This window comes from Microtus oregoni, unplaced genomic scaffold, assembly GCF_018167655.1.
Source record: "Microtus oregoni isolate MIOR12 unplaced genomic scaffold, Mior012 000062F_ref0000492, whole genome shotgun sequence".
Lineage (NCBI taxonomy): Eukaryota > Metazoa > Chordata > Mammalia > Rodentia > Cricetidae > Microtus > Microtus oregoni.
Window position 1 is genome coordinate 9,114,983 of NW_024543872.1, and position 18,815 is coordinate 9,133,797.

At 42.1% G+C, this 18,815-nt stretch overlaps 1 protein-coding gene across 1 annotated transcript in view; it reads right to left on the reverse strand.

Moving 5' to 3' along the window:
* The window catches only part of LOC121439641 (ethanolaminephosphotransferase 1-like), a 40,600-nt gene that overhangs the window by 10,592 nt on the left and 11,193 nt on the right, over positions 1-18,815 (reverse strand). Inside the window, exons 2-8 of the mRNA XM_041640183.1 lie at positions 13,737-13,805; positions 12,585-12,693; positions 11,037-11,111; positions 7,060-7,322; positions 6,291-6,399; positions 2,271-2,319; positions 18-198 (exon numbers count right to left, since the gene is read on the reverse strand). Coding sequence (XP_041496117.1) covers positions 18-198; positions 2,271-2,319; positions 6,291-6,399; positions 7,060-7,322; positions 11,037-11,111; positions 12,585-12,693; positions 13,737-13,805 — 855 coding nt within the window. The remainder of the gene's footprint in view (positions 1-17; positions 199-2,270; positions 2,320-6,290; positions 6,400-7,059; positions 7,323-11,036; positions 11,112-12,584; positions 12,694-13,736; positions 13,806-18,815) is intronic.

Below are 18,815 nucleotides of genomic sequence, written 5' to 3' on the forward strand. Positions count from 1 at the left end.
AAAACAAGAAGTCTTACTGTGATATTGGCAAAAGCTGTTCCAACCATGAAGTAAAATATTCTAGGGTGAATTTCTAAAATATCTGAAGGAGACCAGAGGACCCACACTGTGGACAAAGTGAAGAGCAGACATGGCGAGAAGAAGGGAACCATGACTTCATAAACGGAGTTGTGTTTCAGAGTGTTGCTTTTATAACTTCTGAAAAATCAATACAGAACATCATTACGTAAGACACACGCCTAACCCTTACCGTCTCCAAACTCCTCTCACATGTATTCTTACTGTGTGTTTACAACTATGGCACAGAGAACCACCATCACTTGCCCTACTTTAAGGACAGGCTAAGTTAGGAGGAAATGCTCTCTATTTGTAACTGCTACCAAGGCCAGGATTACAACTGAGGCTCTGACACCGGATCAATCCTCCCACTTCCTTCATTCCTCTATTTTTAGACAGAGCCTCACTATGCAGCCATGGCTGGCCTGGAACTCACTATGTAGATCCACCTGCCTCTGCTTCCAGAGTGCTGGATGTAATATACTGGCCCCTTTCTTACTTTTTGAAACAAATGATCAACAGCTGTGTTAGGAATGGAGCCATGGGGCCAGAGAGATGGCTTAGAACAGTGGTTCTCAACCTGTGGATCACGATCCCTTTGGAGGTTGTTAAGCAACCCTCTCACAGAGGTCACATATCAGATATTACATTATGATTAATAACAGTAGCAAAATTACAATTATGAAGTAGCAACAAAAAATTCTATGATTGGGGTCACCACATGAGGAACTGTATTAAAGTGTTGCAGCATTAAGAAGGTTGAGAACCACTGGCTTACAAGTTAAAAGTCCTGACTGTTTTTTCCAGGGAACCCAGGTTTAATTCCCAGCACCTACATAGAGGCTCACAAACTAACTACAGTTACAGGGGATCCAACACCCTCTTCTGGTCTCCCTGGGCAACAGGAATGCATGTGATACAAACACATACATGCAAGCAAAATACCCATACATCTATTAAAAAAAAAATCAAAGTGATACAGATTTAGAGCAGATATATTTCACATAAAAGGTTCTGAAGAGAAGACATTCTGTGTCTCTAAGTTCACTAGGAGTAATCCAGCGTGTCTGCTCATCTGAATAGGGCTCCAAATTCTAATCTTGGTTTGGTTATTGATCACATTACCTTGGACAGTGTGTGGCCCAATCAAAGCCTCATCTATAAGAGGAAATGACTCAAATGATGGGCATGGTTTGCAAACTTTAAATGCAATTACCTTTCTAAAGACAGGGTCTTACTGTGTACTGTTGGTAGACCTGGTACCCATTACATAGCCCAGGCCGGCTGGCCTTAGTCTCCAAAGCGCTGAGATTATGAGTGTGTCCCACATTTGACTTAAAATTTATCACTTCTATAAATGACCATCACCACAGCAGAAGCTATATAGAGCTTGTCTAGACATGGGCAGGAGTCTGTAAGACAGATCCGGGTGTGGAAGGACTAAGTAGGAAGGACAAGATAAAAAAAAAAATGTAGCAGAGGAAACAGCCAGGCCAAAATTACTGAGACGTGAAAGAACAAAACATTTTTGGCCAAAACAAGGCAAGTCAGGGCAGCAAGCAAAGATGGGGTGTGCACAAATCGGAACTGAAAGGCCACCTCTACCCTACCTAAGGAACTAGTCCCCAAAGGCAGGAAAGTCCACACAACCTCTCATGTGAGAACGAACAGCAGCATAAAGTCCTGTCCTAACACACACACATTCAGCTTGTATGATCTCATTAACTACACTATAACTGTTCATACAAAGAATGTGAACAAATCAATATTCAACAAGAAAATACTCCCTGTAGGTAGATTCACTCACAAAAAAGTGACAAACTTCAAGACTGCTGGATCCAAAACCTTAACAAAAGAACTGACTGGTTTTTATAGTTGACTACATAAGCCAACAGAGACAACCTCAATTATCAAGTTCTCACTCTAGACCTGAAGTAGAGGTTTTAAACTTTTTCAAAATGTCTAGATTACAAAAATAAGCAGTTAGCTGGGCCTGGTGGTGCACACCTTGAATCCCAGCACTCAGGAAGCAGAGGCAGGCAGATCTCTGAGGTCGGGGCCAGCCTGGTTTGCAGAGCGAGTTCAGGAGAGCCAGAGCTGCATAGAGAAACTCTTGAAAACAGAAAGCAAACAGCCCTTCCATTCTAACAACACAACTGTTAAAGATGCCTTTTCTTTTTTTTTCTTTCCACAACTTAAAAAAAAACACTTACCTAAAAAAGTTCAATAAACTCATCGGAAGAGTCACACATAATGCACAGCCTAAAAAGAAGAATATTTAAATTATTATGAATTTCAAGAGTGATTATTTTACAGTAATTGCACCCATAAAAACCATCCAAAACTTTAGGGCCAGTGGTCTTCAGGTTCAAGTTTATTGCTACAGCGAAAGTACTTTTCTAAAGAGCAGCTGTGGTTGGAGAGCGCAGCCCGGCAGTTCAGTCTGTGAAGAGCACAGGCTGGAGCAGCCAGCCTCGACTTCAGTCACAGAACCACGGCACTCTGGGAAACCCAACCTTTCAGTCAGTGCCTCATTCTCTTCATTTTTGAAACAAAAAATAGTACCAACTGCATAGAGCTTGAAAACTGCATGGATTATTACATGCAAAGACACCAGAGCAGCACCCACACACGGCAAACTAGAAAATCGATAGGAGCTACTACAAAGGGGGTAGAGGGAGCAGACAATACTTGGGAACTGTTGCTTCCTGCTTTATTTTATTTTATTTATTTTTTTTAATGATTTATTTTTACTTCATGTCCATTTGTTTTTCCTGTATGAAGGTGTTGGAGTCCTTGGAACTGGAGTTAACAGACAGTTGGGAACTGCCATATGGGTGCTGGGAATTGAACTCAGGACCTCTGGAAGAGTAGTGAGTAGTGAGTGCTCTTAACCACTGAGCCAGCTCCTATTTCATTTTAATCTTCCTAGAATCTTCAGTTTCTCTCCTCCCCACCCTATCCACACAATGTTTATTCTTCTGAGAAAGCCCCCTGCGGCACAGCTCACCCTGTCACACCCTACCGTCTGCTACGTTCTAGAGCTTTCTTTCAGTCCTTAACATTCAACTGCTCATCTTGTCCCCCAGGAAATACACTCCTGAAATCCAACAGTAAGCATGTAGACAGCCTGTGTTCTAAGTTAGCAAAAGAAAAAACTACCTTTATTTCTTCTCCAAGTGCAATTGAGTTTATGTTCTGTTAAAGACTTACTATTGAATTCTAAATTTCAAGTATACATAGAGATGAACCCATATGTGCGCACCTGCTTTTCATAGTGCCGTAACTTACGGCCAGACTTCCTATTCCTCACATTTCTAACTTAGCACATGGAACTTTAAGAAAACAAAACACTAAGATGGGACTGGAGAGAGATGGCTCAGTTCCCAGCGCCCACATGGTGGCTAATAACCACCTATAACTCCAGGTCCATGGGATCTGATACCATCTTCTGGTCTCTGTGATATATAGACATATGTGCAAGCAAAACACTCACATATATATAGAATTAAGAAATACATAAATAAGCTATCAACAAGGAGCTGAAAGATGCCTCAACAGTTAAGAGAACTGTTCCTTACTGTTGCAGGGAATCCAGGTTTAAGTCCCAGCACCCACATGATAGCTCACAACCATCTGTAACCCCAGATTCAGAGGAGCCAGTGCCCTCCTCTGGTCTCCATAGGCACGAGGCATGCATACAGTACACAGACATATATGTAAACAAAATACCCATACATATAAAACTAAAAGAAAAAACCCAAAAAATTCCACCAAATATAAAAAACATCTTAAAGAGAAGTTTAAAAAGACACGTGAGAACTGTAATTAATCAACCCAAAGGATTAATGCACACAAAACACAGAAGCATACAGGAAGTGTTCAACAATTCTATCGGGAAAAATGGGCTAGAGTTTAAAAACACACAGAAAAACAAACAAATGGTTATTAAACCTAGGTAAGTTCATTCAGGAGAAATGCAAATTGAAACTACCCCAGTGTACCACTTCTTACCCACAGATTAACAAACACGGCAATATACTATGATGGAGAAACTATGAATTAACAGCATTTCCACAATAGCTCGTAGGCATGTAAAATCAACACCAGCGTGGAGCAAAATACGGAAGTGCTCAATACAAGTGCAAGCACCCGTCCTCCATTACAATTCTATTCTAGGGCTCTCTTTCACGCTAGCTAGCCCGGCAGAAAATGTAAGACACGTGCACAGACTATTTACTCCAACAACGTGTGCAACAGCAAAGGCTGCAGACAACCCAAGGGCTGGCTGCAACAAGAGATGAGGCAAACCCTTACACACGATCACGGGTATACAGCAGTGGGGACGGGGGCACCTACAAACAAGGCAGTAAAATGATGCATGCTTTTCCAAACCATAAATTAAAAGCTAACAATAAGGTTGGAGAGAGAGCTTAGCAGGTAGAGACACTTATTGCCAAGTCTGACAACCAGAGTTCTATCATGGAGAAGGAGAGTTGCCTCCTGTGGCACACACAGAGAACAGGTAATAAATAGATACAAACAGAAACTAAGGATGGCTGAGAGAAAAGGAGAATAAGTAGAATAAAAGCTATACTTCTTTGAGTATATTGTTTTATAGATTTCACTTTGTAATCATAAATATTTTCTACAACTATAAAGAATAAAATTCAAAAGAAAACCCAATGTTTATAAGTTGAAGCAAAATTTACATGTACATACCCAGAAATAGTGTCACATATCAAAGTGGCACCTTTCCTATCAGATTCCACTTGGAATCATCATTTTGAATTATGTGGCATTTCTACCATAAAACTAACTTGAGCCCCCTACGTATCTGCTGAAGGAATGGCTAAACAAAGAGCATCAGTGTCTGTGAGTGCTCCTGGATGAAGAGCACACACCAAGTTGGCGCTGGCTACAACACCTGAACCCTTTATCGCTATTTATAACAGAGACAACTAGACGTGGTGTTCTTCCTAATATGTGCTCATGTTAACTTTTGATTTAGCTGAAGGAGCTATCTGTGGGCAGCTGACTGTGAGCAACAGAGCATTGGTGGTTTGGAAAGCAGTAAAAGGCAGGATTCTAGGCAATTACTTTAGAAGTCAGATATATGAGAATAAAATGCATACATGCAGGCTATTGATCTGCTGCTTTATCTAAGCACAACCCAACCTATTACTGCTGGTGAACCTTGGTAAAGTCTAGAAACTAGGTAAAGCTCAGAACTACTGACTACAGTATAGACAGACACTGACCTTCCAGTGGTTTTGGGCCACATTTAGGAACCATTCTGTTTTACCTACCAAACGTTTATCTGTAGAAAGTGGTTTTATTTACTTATTTGTTTGTTCATTTTTAAGCCTAGGAAAAGTAGCTTTTTCCTCTCCTCTCCTACCACTAGTGAATCTCTAAATCAAGCAGCTTGTCTCATGGAAGCTTGTACATTTTATATTTAAATTTGATATGCTGAATTTAAAGAATATAGAAACATCCACTGTATTAGGTACTTTAAAACATTAACCATGTGCTTTCACGGACACTTAAGCCAGACGTGGGGACACACACCTCTCATCACTTGGGAGGTGGAGGCAAGAGGATCAGGAGTTTAAGGGCAGCCTTGGTTATATAAAATCCTGCCTCAGAAAAACAAAGGAAAAAGAATGGGGCTCAAGTGATGGGGTGGACACGAGCCCCTGAGAAGGGTGGGGGTGGTACAGGTTAGAGTAGGTGTGACGGCTTCGGTCTGCCATGAAGGTTACCTTCTTAGGGAGCAACAGACAGGGTACAAAGATGGTAACCATAACCAAACCCTCCAGTATTTAGTAGCATGAGAAGGAAGGTATCCAAGAGGTATAAAAAAAAAATGAGCAAACATATTAAATTTCCGTATTTCATCTACTCTTTCAGATTTAACAATTTTCAACTTGAAACAGGTATGAATTTTGTTCACTAAATGTGGGTCCTCCAATACAGTCTAGACTAAACAGGTAACAACTTTACAAAGTTTGTGTGGTGATCTACTTTGGCATTTCTGTTCGATTAGAAAAACTTGGTGCTCAACAACAAAACCCATTGTTTTCTTTAACATTCTGGTAGGAACCCTATAGGGCCGTAGGGTTAGTCTGCTTGCTGGAGAACAAGGACAGAGTGTTATCACTTGCTATGTTCAACACTGGTTTTGCATAACAAAGTGATGTTAAGACAGGCTTCGACATGGAGCTCCTTACCAATAATCATTGCAGTGAATAGGTCTCTATATAAGAAATTAAACAGGAAAGGTTCATACCAGGCCTCAACTCCCACCACTGCAGTCACTATGTAGACAAAAGAAATAGTCTGGAAGAAAAACACAGACAGAACAAAGAGGCATCAGCAGCTGAACAATCAAGGAAGCCAACAGGGCTTTATGCCTCATTAAGTCTAATCAAAGTGACTACTGAAAAACGTGCTTAAATTTGCTATATGGCACATCTTCTTGCCTATAAGAGACTTCTTCCCCCTCCAATATTGCCATCAAATAGTGACATTGCAGGCAATGCAGGCAAGTGATCACCATCTGCAGCCCTTTAAAGGCAGTTTACAAACTGGTTACGTTATAGGACGGCTCGATTGCCCACCTGACCAACCTCCAACAGCAAACACAACCTAATTTCCCATTTCTTTATTGGCTTCTTACGGCAAATAGAGAAAAGGCAACACAAAAAGATTCAAAGGCAGAGAATTAACACAGATCTAGCTGATGAGACAAAGCTCTCAACTCACTGAAGTTGGCAAGGAAGACAAACGGCCAACAGTTCAGTCATTTGAACATCTTTCTCTAAAAATAAAATAAAATAAAAAAATCAACTTGTCAAACTAAATCATATTTAATAACATTAAGAAGCCACCACTCCAGCCCCACACATCAGTTCTAACTTGCTAATGCCTAACAGCAGTGAAGAAGTGTAGCAAAAACTTTAAAACATGCAAACCATTTAGGGCAGAATACATACTTACCACTTGGCTAATGTCATATCCCCAGGGCAGGAAAAGAACGCCTGTGTTATACTTTTCCCAGTGAGACAGGATGAAAGAAAACAAAACTACCCAGAGCAGGAGATAAAGAACAAAAACACTGACACCAGTGGGTCCTCGTCCAAAGATGGAGTACACAGTCACAACAAAGTAAACACATGACCAACTATCCAGGCCATGGTCAAAAAGTTCCCCTAAAGGGGTGCTGGAATTGGTTCTGCGTGCTTGTTTCCCATCTACTCCATCTGCAACAAAAGACATCACAGAAAAAGGTCAACATCTGGCCAACAAGCATGGATAAAGTCAACTTCAGGAAACTGGTAGAAAGATGCGACCAAGTCATACGGATGTTAAGTGCAACTCCAGCCAGTGCTCCAGAGTCTGGTCTTTAAATTATACAACTCAGACATTCCAGGAAAAAGAAAAAACAGGAAAAAAAAAACCATGCAATTTCTCTTTCTGAAGATTATTTATCTATTTATTTATTTGACGTGCATGTATATATGCAAAAGGCAATGAAGGCCAGGAGAGGGCACTGAATCCCTAGGAGCTGGGATTACTGACAACTGTGAGCCACCTGCTACAGGTGATGGGAACAGGACTCCTGTTCTCTGGAAGATCAATAGCACTCTTAACCACTGAGCCATCTCTCCTCCAGCCCTGCAATTTCTTAAGATGGAATCTAAAAACTCTTATCATACTACACTGAATGCTGTCATTTTAGATCTAAGAGGGAAGCATTCTAGCTGGACTCCAAACTCTCCAAACCGGGCACAGACTCTCTGGTTCTCACAGCTGCTCATCACAGTTATCTAGCTGACCACTTCCTGCTCCAGTCATCAATCTCGCTTCATCCTGTGACGTAAGGGCCTCTCCTCACAGCTCTGCTCTGCCCTCATTGGAAGCGCTTTCAGAACATGCATACAGTAAGGCAGTGAGCACACACTACGACTGAATCTGTTGAACCTGTACAACGCACTCCCTGTTTTTGGTACTACGGAAATGACAAGAAGGGGCAGGAGAGACAGCTTAGCAGTTAGGAACACTGCTTGCTCTTCCAGAGGACTTAGGTTTGATTCCCAAAACCCATGTGGTGACTCACAACTACCTGTAATTCTGGTTCCAGGGGATCTGACAGCCTCTTCTGGCCTCTGCAGGCACCAGGCGCACACATGGTATACAGACATATACACAGGCAAAACACCCAAATATGTAAGTTAAAATAAATGAATAAAAATTATAAGAACCTTATATTTGAGCTTGCCCTTGGAGTGTTTACAACCGAGAAAGGGACAGAAGACAATCACTAAAGGCATGGTGTGTCACAAACCAGGAAAAGAGGACGAAAGAGACAAGGGTTTCCTTCAGAAAAGATCTAGACTGGCCTTTAGGGCGAGATGAAATGTGAGTGGGGACGTAAAACTGAATTGGATCTCAGCAGGTAAGAGATATAGGAGGATGCCATTTCAGGAGAGGAGTGCTATCAGCGACTGTGCTGAGATGGAAACCACAGTGCACAGCAGAAGCCCTGTGCCAAAGAGCACAAGTCACACTCAGAAAAAACAAGTAGTATACGGTCTGATGGGAAGCCAGTATGTGAGGGCAGTATCAGAGGGCTAGAATAGGGGCTGGAGAGATGACGACTTAGCATTTGCTGTTCTTGCAGAGGACCCAGGTTCGGTTTCTAGCATCCACATGGCGGCTCACGACCATCCTTAACTCCAGTTCTAGATCTGACGCCTTCATCTGGCCTCCTGGGACACTTGATATGCACACGGCGCACATATATACATGCAGGTAAAACATTCATACATTATAAAAGAAAAAAGTAAGCCACACACTTGGTTCTCTATTAAAAACAAACAAAACAAAAGCCTCTAACGAGAGATTTGAGCCACTTCAAAAATTTTAGGGACTAGAGGGAGCAACTAAAAGATGTATGAATAGAAAAGGACAAGAGAAAAAGTTATACTTTAGGAAGGTTCACTGAAACGGTGTGATTGACAGGCTGGAGACGGGGACCCTAGTCCCTAGTTAGCTAGATAGAGATGGAGCACATGGGAATGAGAAGAGGTGGAACAATACCAAAGAGACAGAAACTGGGTGTGCAAGTGCTAACTTCCACTCAGGGGACAGAGGAAGGAGGATATCAAGCTGGAGGTCGCTGAGCCACAAGGGAAACTCAAAGAAAACCAAACAAGTAAAAATGAGAGAATACATAAAGATGAAGACCCAAGAAGCAAGACCCAAGAAGACAACTGCCCAGGTTCCCAGCCTGGGTATCAGGAGAGCAGCAGGGCAGGAGTGTGGGGTTCATGGGGATGGGATTCTTTTCTGCTTCCATATGGCTGAAATATCTAGAAACAAACAAAAAACCCTTTCTCTCATTCACTGGCTTAACAATTTTTTAAATTTCTGTTTAACTCATACGGCTAAACCATCAAATACACAAACACATATCAATCAGTTTTTGTGTACTTTTTCAGTGACTTCATTCCAGCTCGCTACACTGGGTCTGAGGATGTTTCAGAATATAATCTTTTCCTCAGAATGGTGATTTATAGGATAGTCCATTATTATAAAAGACATGTTCAAAACTACCAAAACTACTACAGTACCAAATAATTTTTGCAATACTTGCACAGTCACACTTACTAAAGATTATAAGCTCCTCATGTTAGTTCATGACCAGTTCTGCAACAAATGGCTGTGTCAGTATCTGCAGAAACCGTGGACCTGAGATAACTGGAACACGGGGCCCGACAAGGCTCATGAGAAATGCTGCGGGCGGAAAGAGCTCACAGGTCTCCTCATCTTTCCCTGGTCCTCAAGGCAGCCCTCGGCAATGAACTCCCTCAGCAGCATTTTAAAACCCGCTCACCTTTTCTCACAAATCTGTACAGCCTCTATCCAAATGCATAGCCTTTACCTAAGGTTTCCTGGCTCTCAGAGACCTCACTGATCTCCTCACTCCTACAGTTCTCCCACCCACCACATCAGCACTAATGTACCACGTCACACTGGTTCCGTGAGAACAAACTCTTTTTATTTGAAAAGACTTAAAAACAATTTGAAGTTCAGGTCTGCTACTTCACATGTGCTTGAAAACCAAACACTGAACTGCTACTGTGTGCCAGGCAATGTTCTAGAAACTTAGGTTGCAACAGTAAACAAGAATACTCACTCTTAATTTCTATATCCAGATTTCTTGCCAAACTTAAGGCAACAATGTCTTACTCCAAGAGTTGGTAAATCTTGTGGTAAAAGCCAAATAATGGATACTTTGGCCTTTGTGGGCCATACCCTTTGTGAGACTGTTGTAACTTCTCAATGGATCTTTATTGCAGGAAGGCAGCCATGGACAGCACACAAGGAAATGCACACTGCTGTACTCCAGGAAAGCTGTGCTAAGGGAGAGTGCATTTTCTTCAGAGGCGTGGTCCTTGGCAGGCTGCCCATGCCAAGAGGTGGCTCTAACCACGGCCGTGCCCATACGGCAGCACTAACTGGACTCAGTGGGTTAAAAAAGAAAAGAGGTCATCAAGTTTGGGAGAGGATGTGCAAGGGGCTCCAAGAAAGGTTGAGGAGGGAGGAGTTGATACGATTTAAACATACAACACATATATAGGAGATTACTAAAGAACTCCTAAAAATTTCTCGAACAACAAAAATAAAACACACAACAAAAAACATTAACAAAAACCTTACTTCCAAAAATAGAAAGTTATCCAGATTTGGCCTGCAAGCAGTCACCTGGCAATGCCTATTTTATTCTGAATCCCTGACAGTAAGTGACACTGCTTTACACAGACTCAAAAATATAAATGATCAATTTGAGATATTAATAGACCCTAGTTAAAATGAGTAAAGCGTATTTATGAGAAAATGCATATTTAATGAGTGCTTAGTCTTGCTGATATGGCAGCCATGGATTAAATAAGCATTTGCCAGTTTCTTACCTAGAGTGTAGGCTACGAAGTTGAGGATGCCCACAACAATCCAAACCCAGTCAGGCACATGCTTGTGACCTGGTGCTGTGAAGGAAAGCAACCAAGATTTTATTTACTACGGTCAACTGCAACTGCTCTCACCACCCCACCTGCTGCCACTGAGAAATGCTGCTACTTGTTAATGAGGAGTTGTTATGTCACCATGTACTCTGAATGTAGAGCTAAAATATTAAAAGCTAGCAGGTCCCAACTCAGTTTTAATAAGCTATGCTCCAGACCAATGTCAAAAACATTTTAGAAGCCAGATGGTAATGGCGCATGCCCTTTATCCTAGCACTTAGGAGGCAGAGGCAGGTCTCCGTGAGTCCGAAGCCAGCATGGTATATAAAATAAGTTCCAGGACAGCCAAGGCTACACAGAGAAACTCTGTCTTGAAAAATAAAAAACAAAAAGGAAAAGAAAGAAAAAAAAGGAAGGAAGGAAGGAAGGAAGGAAGGAAAGAAAGAAAGAAAGAAAAGGCCAGCTGTAGGACTCAGGCCTGTAGTTACAGCTACTCAAGAGGCTAAGGTAGGAGGATTGAAAGTTGGAAGCCTGCCAGGGCAACTCAGTAAGACCCTGCCTCAAAATAAAATTTGAAAAACTTGGCTGGGCTTATAGTTAGTGACATAGCACAAGCCTAGCATGTGTAAGGTCCTGAGTCTATCCCTACCTGCCCGCCTCCCCACCCCCCACAAAAACAACAAAAAGCTGCTAAGGCCCAGCTAAGGACCATTTCCAGAGGAAATCATGAGTCACGTAAGGAAAGAAATGAACAGGCGGCTGACGGAAGGTGACACTGTATTCCCTTAGGAAAAGAGGCAGTTTTTCCTCTATGACTGGAGATGGGAAAGGGTCATTCCTGGCTTTGTAGGCATGGTGGGCCCTACTTGGTACTGATTCTTAGATAGTTTCACAACTCTAAATTTCTGCCTACATGCAAATCCTTTTTTAAAATGTTTGTGAACTTAAGATATATGCTAAAGCTAGTCCTGAAGTCCTGACTCTCTTGCCCCTATATGCAAATTGCTGGGATTACAAGCATGCATCATAACACCCATCTTTTAATTATTCATTATTTGCCAAAACCTCGCTGCTTTTTAGACAGCATATCTAAATTTAATAGATAAGTTGTTACTGTTTTTCTTTTCTTTTCTTTCTTATTTTTGGTTTTTTGAGAGAGGATTTCTCTGTGTGTATCCTTGGCTGTCCTGGAACTCACTCTGTAGACCAGGCTGGCCTCAAGCTCAGAGAGATCCGCCTGCCTCTGCCTCTCCAGTGCTGGGATTAAAGGCGTGCACATCTCTGCTGCCCAGCACTTCTGCATTTCTAAAACTTAATTGAACTAATATACAACATCATAAAAACACAATTTAGTTTTACACACAATCCCAACGTCTTATATAACATTCTAACATCCAAAACTTTCAGAAACATAAGCATCTTAGATATAGAAACTAACCACACCCGTTTGCTACTCAAGACATTTAAAATTATGCATTAAGATAACAAAGTTCTCACCTGAAGCATAAAAGTCAGGATCGAAGTATGTCAAAAGTAGGAAATTGAACACAACCAGCAGAAATCCAGAAAAGGTTATAAGATTGGGAGCCAACCAAGCAGGAAATACCTGTTGTTGTTTTTTTTTCAAAATAGTTGTAAATAAGTAAATAAAGCTCTGTTCAATAAACATCACAACATACAAAACTAGGTCATAAAAGCTATCAATTTGAAAGAGCATATGCAGGTGTTATGTATATTAAAACAAAAACAGTAACTCCAACTGGTAGACGAACATTTCTTTCTCCTCCCTGTTCCCTATCTTTAGAAGATTCTTTTATATGCAAACTTTTATAAGGATATTCAGCTTATTTTAGAATGTTTCAAAGGCCTTTTATAGAAATGATCAATTACAGTGTAAATATCTAGGGGTGAAGGCAGCACCTCTATTACAGCTTACTAAAGACACTGTTGGCTGGCTCTGCAAGCACAGGCTGTAATCTCAGCTACTCAGGTCAGTGAGGCAGGGGCATCCCAAGTCCAAAGCAACTCAGCGAGTCTTTGTTTTAAAGGTAAAAGGTGGGGGAGGGGGGGAGGCTGGAGAGAGGGCTCAGCAGTTAAGAGCACTGACTACTTTTCCAGAGGACCCGGGTTCAACTCTCAGCACCCACATGGAAGCTTACAACTGTCTGTAACTCCAGTTCCAGGACATCTGGCACCCTCACAGATATGTAGGCAAAAGACCAATGCACATAAAACTTTAAAAGGTTAAAAAAATAAAAAAGGCAAAAGGGGCTGGAAAGTGGCTTAGTGGTTACAAGCATTTGTCCTTTCAAAGGACCCAAGTTCAATTCCCAGCACCCCCATGGTGGTTCACAACTCCAGTTCCAGGGCACTAGCCATGCACATGGTACAGACATGCATGTAGGCAAAACACTCATACACATAAAGTAATAAATATAAATAAATCTAAAACAATTTTTTCAAAAAGTAAAAAGAAGGCTGAGGACACAGTTCTGTGTGGACCACTGGGGCAGCAGGTACGAGGCCTTAGGGTCAATAACAAGACCTGTAAAGAGTAAACTGAGAGTGGCAACAATAATCTCTGTGCGATGGGTTAAAGTCCTAAAAACTCGTTTCAACAAAAATGCACACCATTAATAATAATCTTACCTTCACTATAGTGTTCCAAAACGGATGCATGACATACAGAGAGAGCGGGTTGGTATCCAAAGCACTGTACTGTTGAGAAACGAAACATTCAGAGTTAACCCTTACTCAATAAAAACTGACAGCATTTCTTAAATAAAAACAACAGTGCAAAGAGAGCACATCTACTTATATGCTATCCCCTCTAGACAACAAACTAGAGTAAATGGGGCAAAACTGTTAAGCAGTCAGGTATTACTTTATGGCAGGAGGCAAAGGCCACAGAGGAAGTAAACAGGCCAGCCCAAAGCACGGAGTTTACCCTAATGTGGTTGTTTCGTTCACAAACACCAAGTCCAAACTGCCAGGATCGTCACTCGCTCATCCTTTCCCCTCTCAATCAACTGTATAATGCTGTGGTCTTTCCGTAAAGACATTCACAACATGGATCAGGGACAGAGCTGAGTGGTAGAGCACTGAGGCGACACTTTTAAGAGAAATGAAAAGGATATGCGCACACATTTTCATTCTTATAGTTACTATACAGAATAGGCAACATGCATACTGTCTCCATTAAATACAGACCAGGCACGTTCTCAATCTCCTATGTCCCTGTTAACCTCACATACTCTTACTGGACAATTCTGAGTGACCTTTCTCTCTTATTTACCTGTGAGCTGAAAGTGATAGCCCTTAACTCAGAGGACTATCATAAAGATTTGGCAAGTTAAGAACACACACAGCCGGGCAGTGGTGGCGCATGCCTTTAATCCCAGCAGTCAGGAAGCAGAGGTGGGCAGATCTCTGTGAGTGTGAGGCCAAACTGGTCAAGAGCTAGTTACAAGACAGGCTACAGAGAAACCCTGTCTCGAAAAACCAAAATAATAATAATAATAAAATAAAAATCACCTAGCCAACGTTTGGGAATCCCTGGCTATAAGTTCAGCATATACATGAAATGGGTTTGGGGGTCTGAAACCTGGACAATGAAATGCTCCTCAGAACAGCGGTCAAATGTGTTTGAGATGGCGTGTCTCAGGAGGATTCTAGGCGTCACATGAAGATATAGGCTGTGCAACAATGACATTAAGAAACACCTCCATCTACAGAAGGAAGCAAACTACAGGATACAGGAACGGCGCTTGAGATACTTCGACCATGTTATGAGAATGAATGATAGCACTGCTTGGAGGAGTGCACAGGATAAGACAAAGAGGAACACCCAAAAAACGCATAAAGGAACAGACAGCAGAAAGGAAGACTGGAACCTTGGGTATGACAATAACAAAGCATCTGCCCAGGATAGGAACAACTGGAGAACCGCCATAAAAGGGCTGCCCCTGCATGCTCAACATTGCTGGGCATAGATGATGAAGATGATGACATATAAATAAGCAGTAAACAGTCACAGCTAATATTTTAATATAGTTAATACAACCAACACCTTATTAATTAACATAATTAATACCTTAATATAGTTAAGATCAAGTTGTAGCTAAGATTTTTTTTAACACATTTAAAGTCAATAATGTTTAACTACTCCAGGCAATGGTGGCACATGCCTTTAATCCCAGCACCCGGGAGGTAGAGGCAGGCAGATCTCTGTAAGTTAGAAGCTAGCAAGTTGCAGAACAGCCAAGGCTACATGGAGAAACTCTGTCCTGAAAAACCAAAAAAAAAAAAAAAAAAAAAAAAGACTGTTTAACTACAACTATACAGCCAATATTTTCTTTTTTTTTTTCTTCTTGAAACAGGTTTTCTTTGCAACCACCATGGTTGTCCTGGAACTTGTTCTATAGACCAGGCTGGCCTTGAATTCATAGAGATCCGCCTGCCTCTGCCTCCAAAGGGCTAGGATTAAGGTGTGCGCCACCAATACCTGGTCAGCTAATATTTTCAATGCCTCCAGTACTAAAATATGAACAAAACAGAAACTGGAAATGATTAAATATGGTTAGCACAGGCTTAATCAGTAACCCAAATATCTACTCAACAAATTCTTTGTGTGACATTCCCCCACTTCTCTAGCCCATTTTGAACAAAATGGAATAAAAGACTTGATGCAGGGAATAAGAAGACGATGGAGACATGGCTTGCTTGTACTGGCCAGAGTCACACTCTGGGGCTATCTCCAGACTCTCGCAGACCCTTTCAGCAAACTGCGCTGTGATGAGGCTTTCACCTACATGGTGCATAACAGACATCACACAAGAGAAGCTCCACAGAAAGATGGCACCTGCACTGACAGCTCACCTGAAGCCTCCAGGCCTAGGCATCTGCAACTCCACGCACAGATAACTCAGTGGGAGTGTCCTGGCCTCCACTTCACAAAGTGTACCCAGACCATGTGACAGAGCCAGGAGGCCAGAAAAACTGGAAAAGCACCCATTTCAGGCCCATCTGCTGGAAAGGACGAAGGCTGGAAGAAGTTCAAGTGAGAAGGAAATAATTTGAGGCACAACACGAGTATCTAATGGGCACGGTGTCCAAACCTCCATCCAGTCAAAGAGCCTTGTTCATGAACAGAGAGTAATTTTCAATTAGATTCAAGAAAAAGGGGTTTTGTTTTGTTTTGTTTTTTGAGACAGGGTTTCTCTATGTAGCTAGCCCTGGCTGTCCTGGAACTCTCTAGACCAGGTTGGACGCAAACTCACAGATCCACCTGCTTCTGCTAGGGTTAAGGCGTGTGCCACCACTACCAGCTCAAAGAAAGTCTTTAATGGATAACATTTCAGTGTGAGAAACCTCTTTTTATAGTCTGACATTTTAAACCTCTACTCCAGAAGCCCAGAATAAGTTAAGAATAATATAAAATAAAGACAAAAGGGCCATTTTACATTCTACAATTCTAATTTGATATTCAATAGTAGTCAGTGAGCTCAAGTATCCTATAGTCAGATCAGTGTACAAGTCCAGGGCAGCAAACAACAGCCCTACACAACACTCAGTGCTTTCCAACTACACCCATGCTTCTTACAGCCACACATCATTTCAACAAATCTTAGCAGTCCTATGAGTCAAGAGGAGTAAGAATGACAAGGAAAAAACCAGCACACACTATTAAAGGTGTTAACTGAGCTGGACATAGGTGTTGACTCATGTTTGTTAAATACACTTTGACTTTGCACTGGGATGTTTTGGTACACCCCAGCGAATGTGAATTTAGCCAACTCATCAAGATAACACCTGGCTCACTCTGGCTCCACAGTCTGCAGGCCTGGAAAAGCATTAGAGACCAGACTCAGATTGAGATTATTTCCAAGGGAACTACCTAAAGGTGACCTAACCTAGAACATGTCGGATCCACAGCTGAGCAGTCTGAATTACCTGGCTTTTTAAGTGTTTTCTGTTACCAAGAACCAAACAAAACTTACCCCTTCCCGAAAGAGGGCAGTCTGATGCTAGTCAGCTTTTCTATACACTAATAAATCCTCAACCCCATATCTGAATCCTCTACGAAGTTAAGCAGAGGAGAGCCTAAACAACAGGCCTTTAACTAACTGGCAATAGCCTGCCCTGTCATGGCAACCTGTCCTTCATCTGTTCCTTCCCTGTCATGGCAACCTGTCCTTCATCTGTTCCTTCCCTGTCATGGCAACCTGTCCTTCATCTGTTCCCATACATGCACCTCTTATGGCTCCTCTTCCAACGTCTTCAGTCTTGTTTGCCTCCTAAGTGCAGTTCACTAGACCAAGGGTTGGAAGGCTTTTAGTTAAAAGTCACATAAGAAACACTGTAGGCCTTGGAGGATTAATGGTCTCTGCAACAAATACGCCGTACTACCGTTGAGAGAAAAGCAGTCACTCAAAATACATAAGCAAATAGTCATGGCCTTGTTCTGCTACAGCTCCACTCACCAAGGCAGCTGTCAATCCAACACAGCGGCTGGCCGAGGGCAAAGGAAACTCTGGTCCTCCGCAAGGCAGGCTCCTAAGACACTTCATGTCCTCTGGCAACAGTCTCACACCACAGGCTTCAGACACCTTAAGTCACCTGGCTCCTCAGCCTGTCACATACGGGCCACTGGTCACCCTGCTCTACAAAGCATAAGACTGCACTGGCCATCTTAACACTTCATCTTGCTAGAGTCAACTCATTTTCTACACTTCCCCAGATAGTTTTTTTAAAATACAGATTAAATTGCCCTAGAAAGTTGTGTGCCTCCAAAACACTCAGCATGTAAATCTAAGTCATACTAATAACACCATTCCTTAGGTCTCATAAAAATGCCAATTGAGCCAAGTGGTGGTGACGCACGCTTTAATTCCAGCACTTGGGAGGCAGAGGCAGGCGGATCTCTGTGAGTTCGAGGCCAGCCTGGTCTATAAGAGCTAGTTCCTGTGCAGGCTCCAAAGCTACAGAGAAACCCTTTCTTGAAAAACCAAAAATAAATAAATAAATAAATATGCCAGTTGAAGTCGAGCTTCTAGGCCACTCCCTCAGGATGGCTATTACATTACATCTCATCATTCTTATTTGCATACAGAATTCTACAATGTCATCTAAAACAATTATGCCTATCTTACAATAGGAGACTTTCACAGTCTGAGTGAAATCCACAATATTCTAAGCAATGTTTTGCCTAAATCAAAAGCTTTTCTTATATTTCAATTTGAGTTGGGAAACAAAGCAGATTCACCCTTCCCTCCTCTGAAGACTACAATATTCATAACTACCTGTGCTCCCTGACAGAGGCCGTGCTGCACCACTGACAGGGGAATAATAAACCAGCGTTTGGAGAGCTCACCGAGTCCATGTCTAGTAAGAGATAGGGTGCAGGGGAGAACAAGTACACATCAGTAGGCAAACCAGCGTTTGGAGAGCTCACCGAGTCCATGTCTAGTAAGAGATAGGGTGCAGGGGAGAACAAGTACACATCAGTAGGCAAGATAAGATAAACGATGTGTCGTAAACTGTGCCATGGGAGAGGGCAGCAGAGCAGACAGGAAGGAGGCCCTATGGGAAAAGAGCCAAGCCTGGAAATGTTGCCACACACCAAGAAATATCCAGAGCGATCAAAGGCTGAGAAAGAGGGATTCTCCCCTAGCATTTTAGAGACGGTGTGACCTTCCAGGACCTTGGTTTTCTAGCCCCTAGAACTGT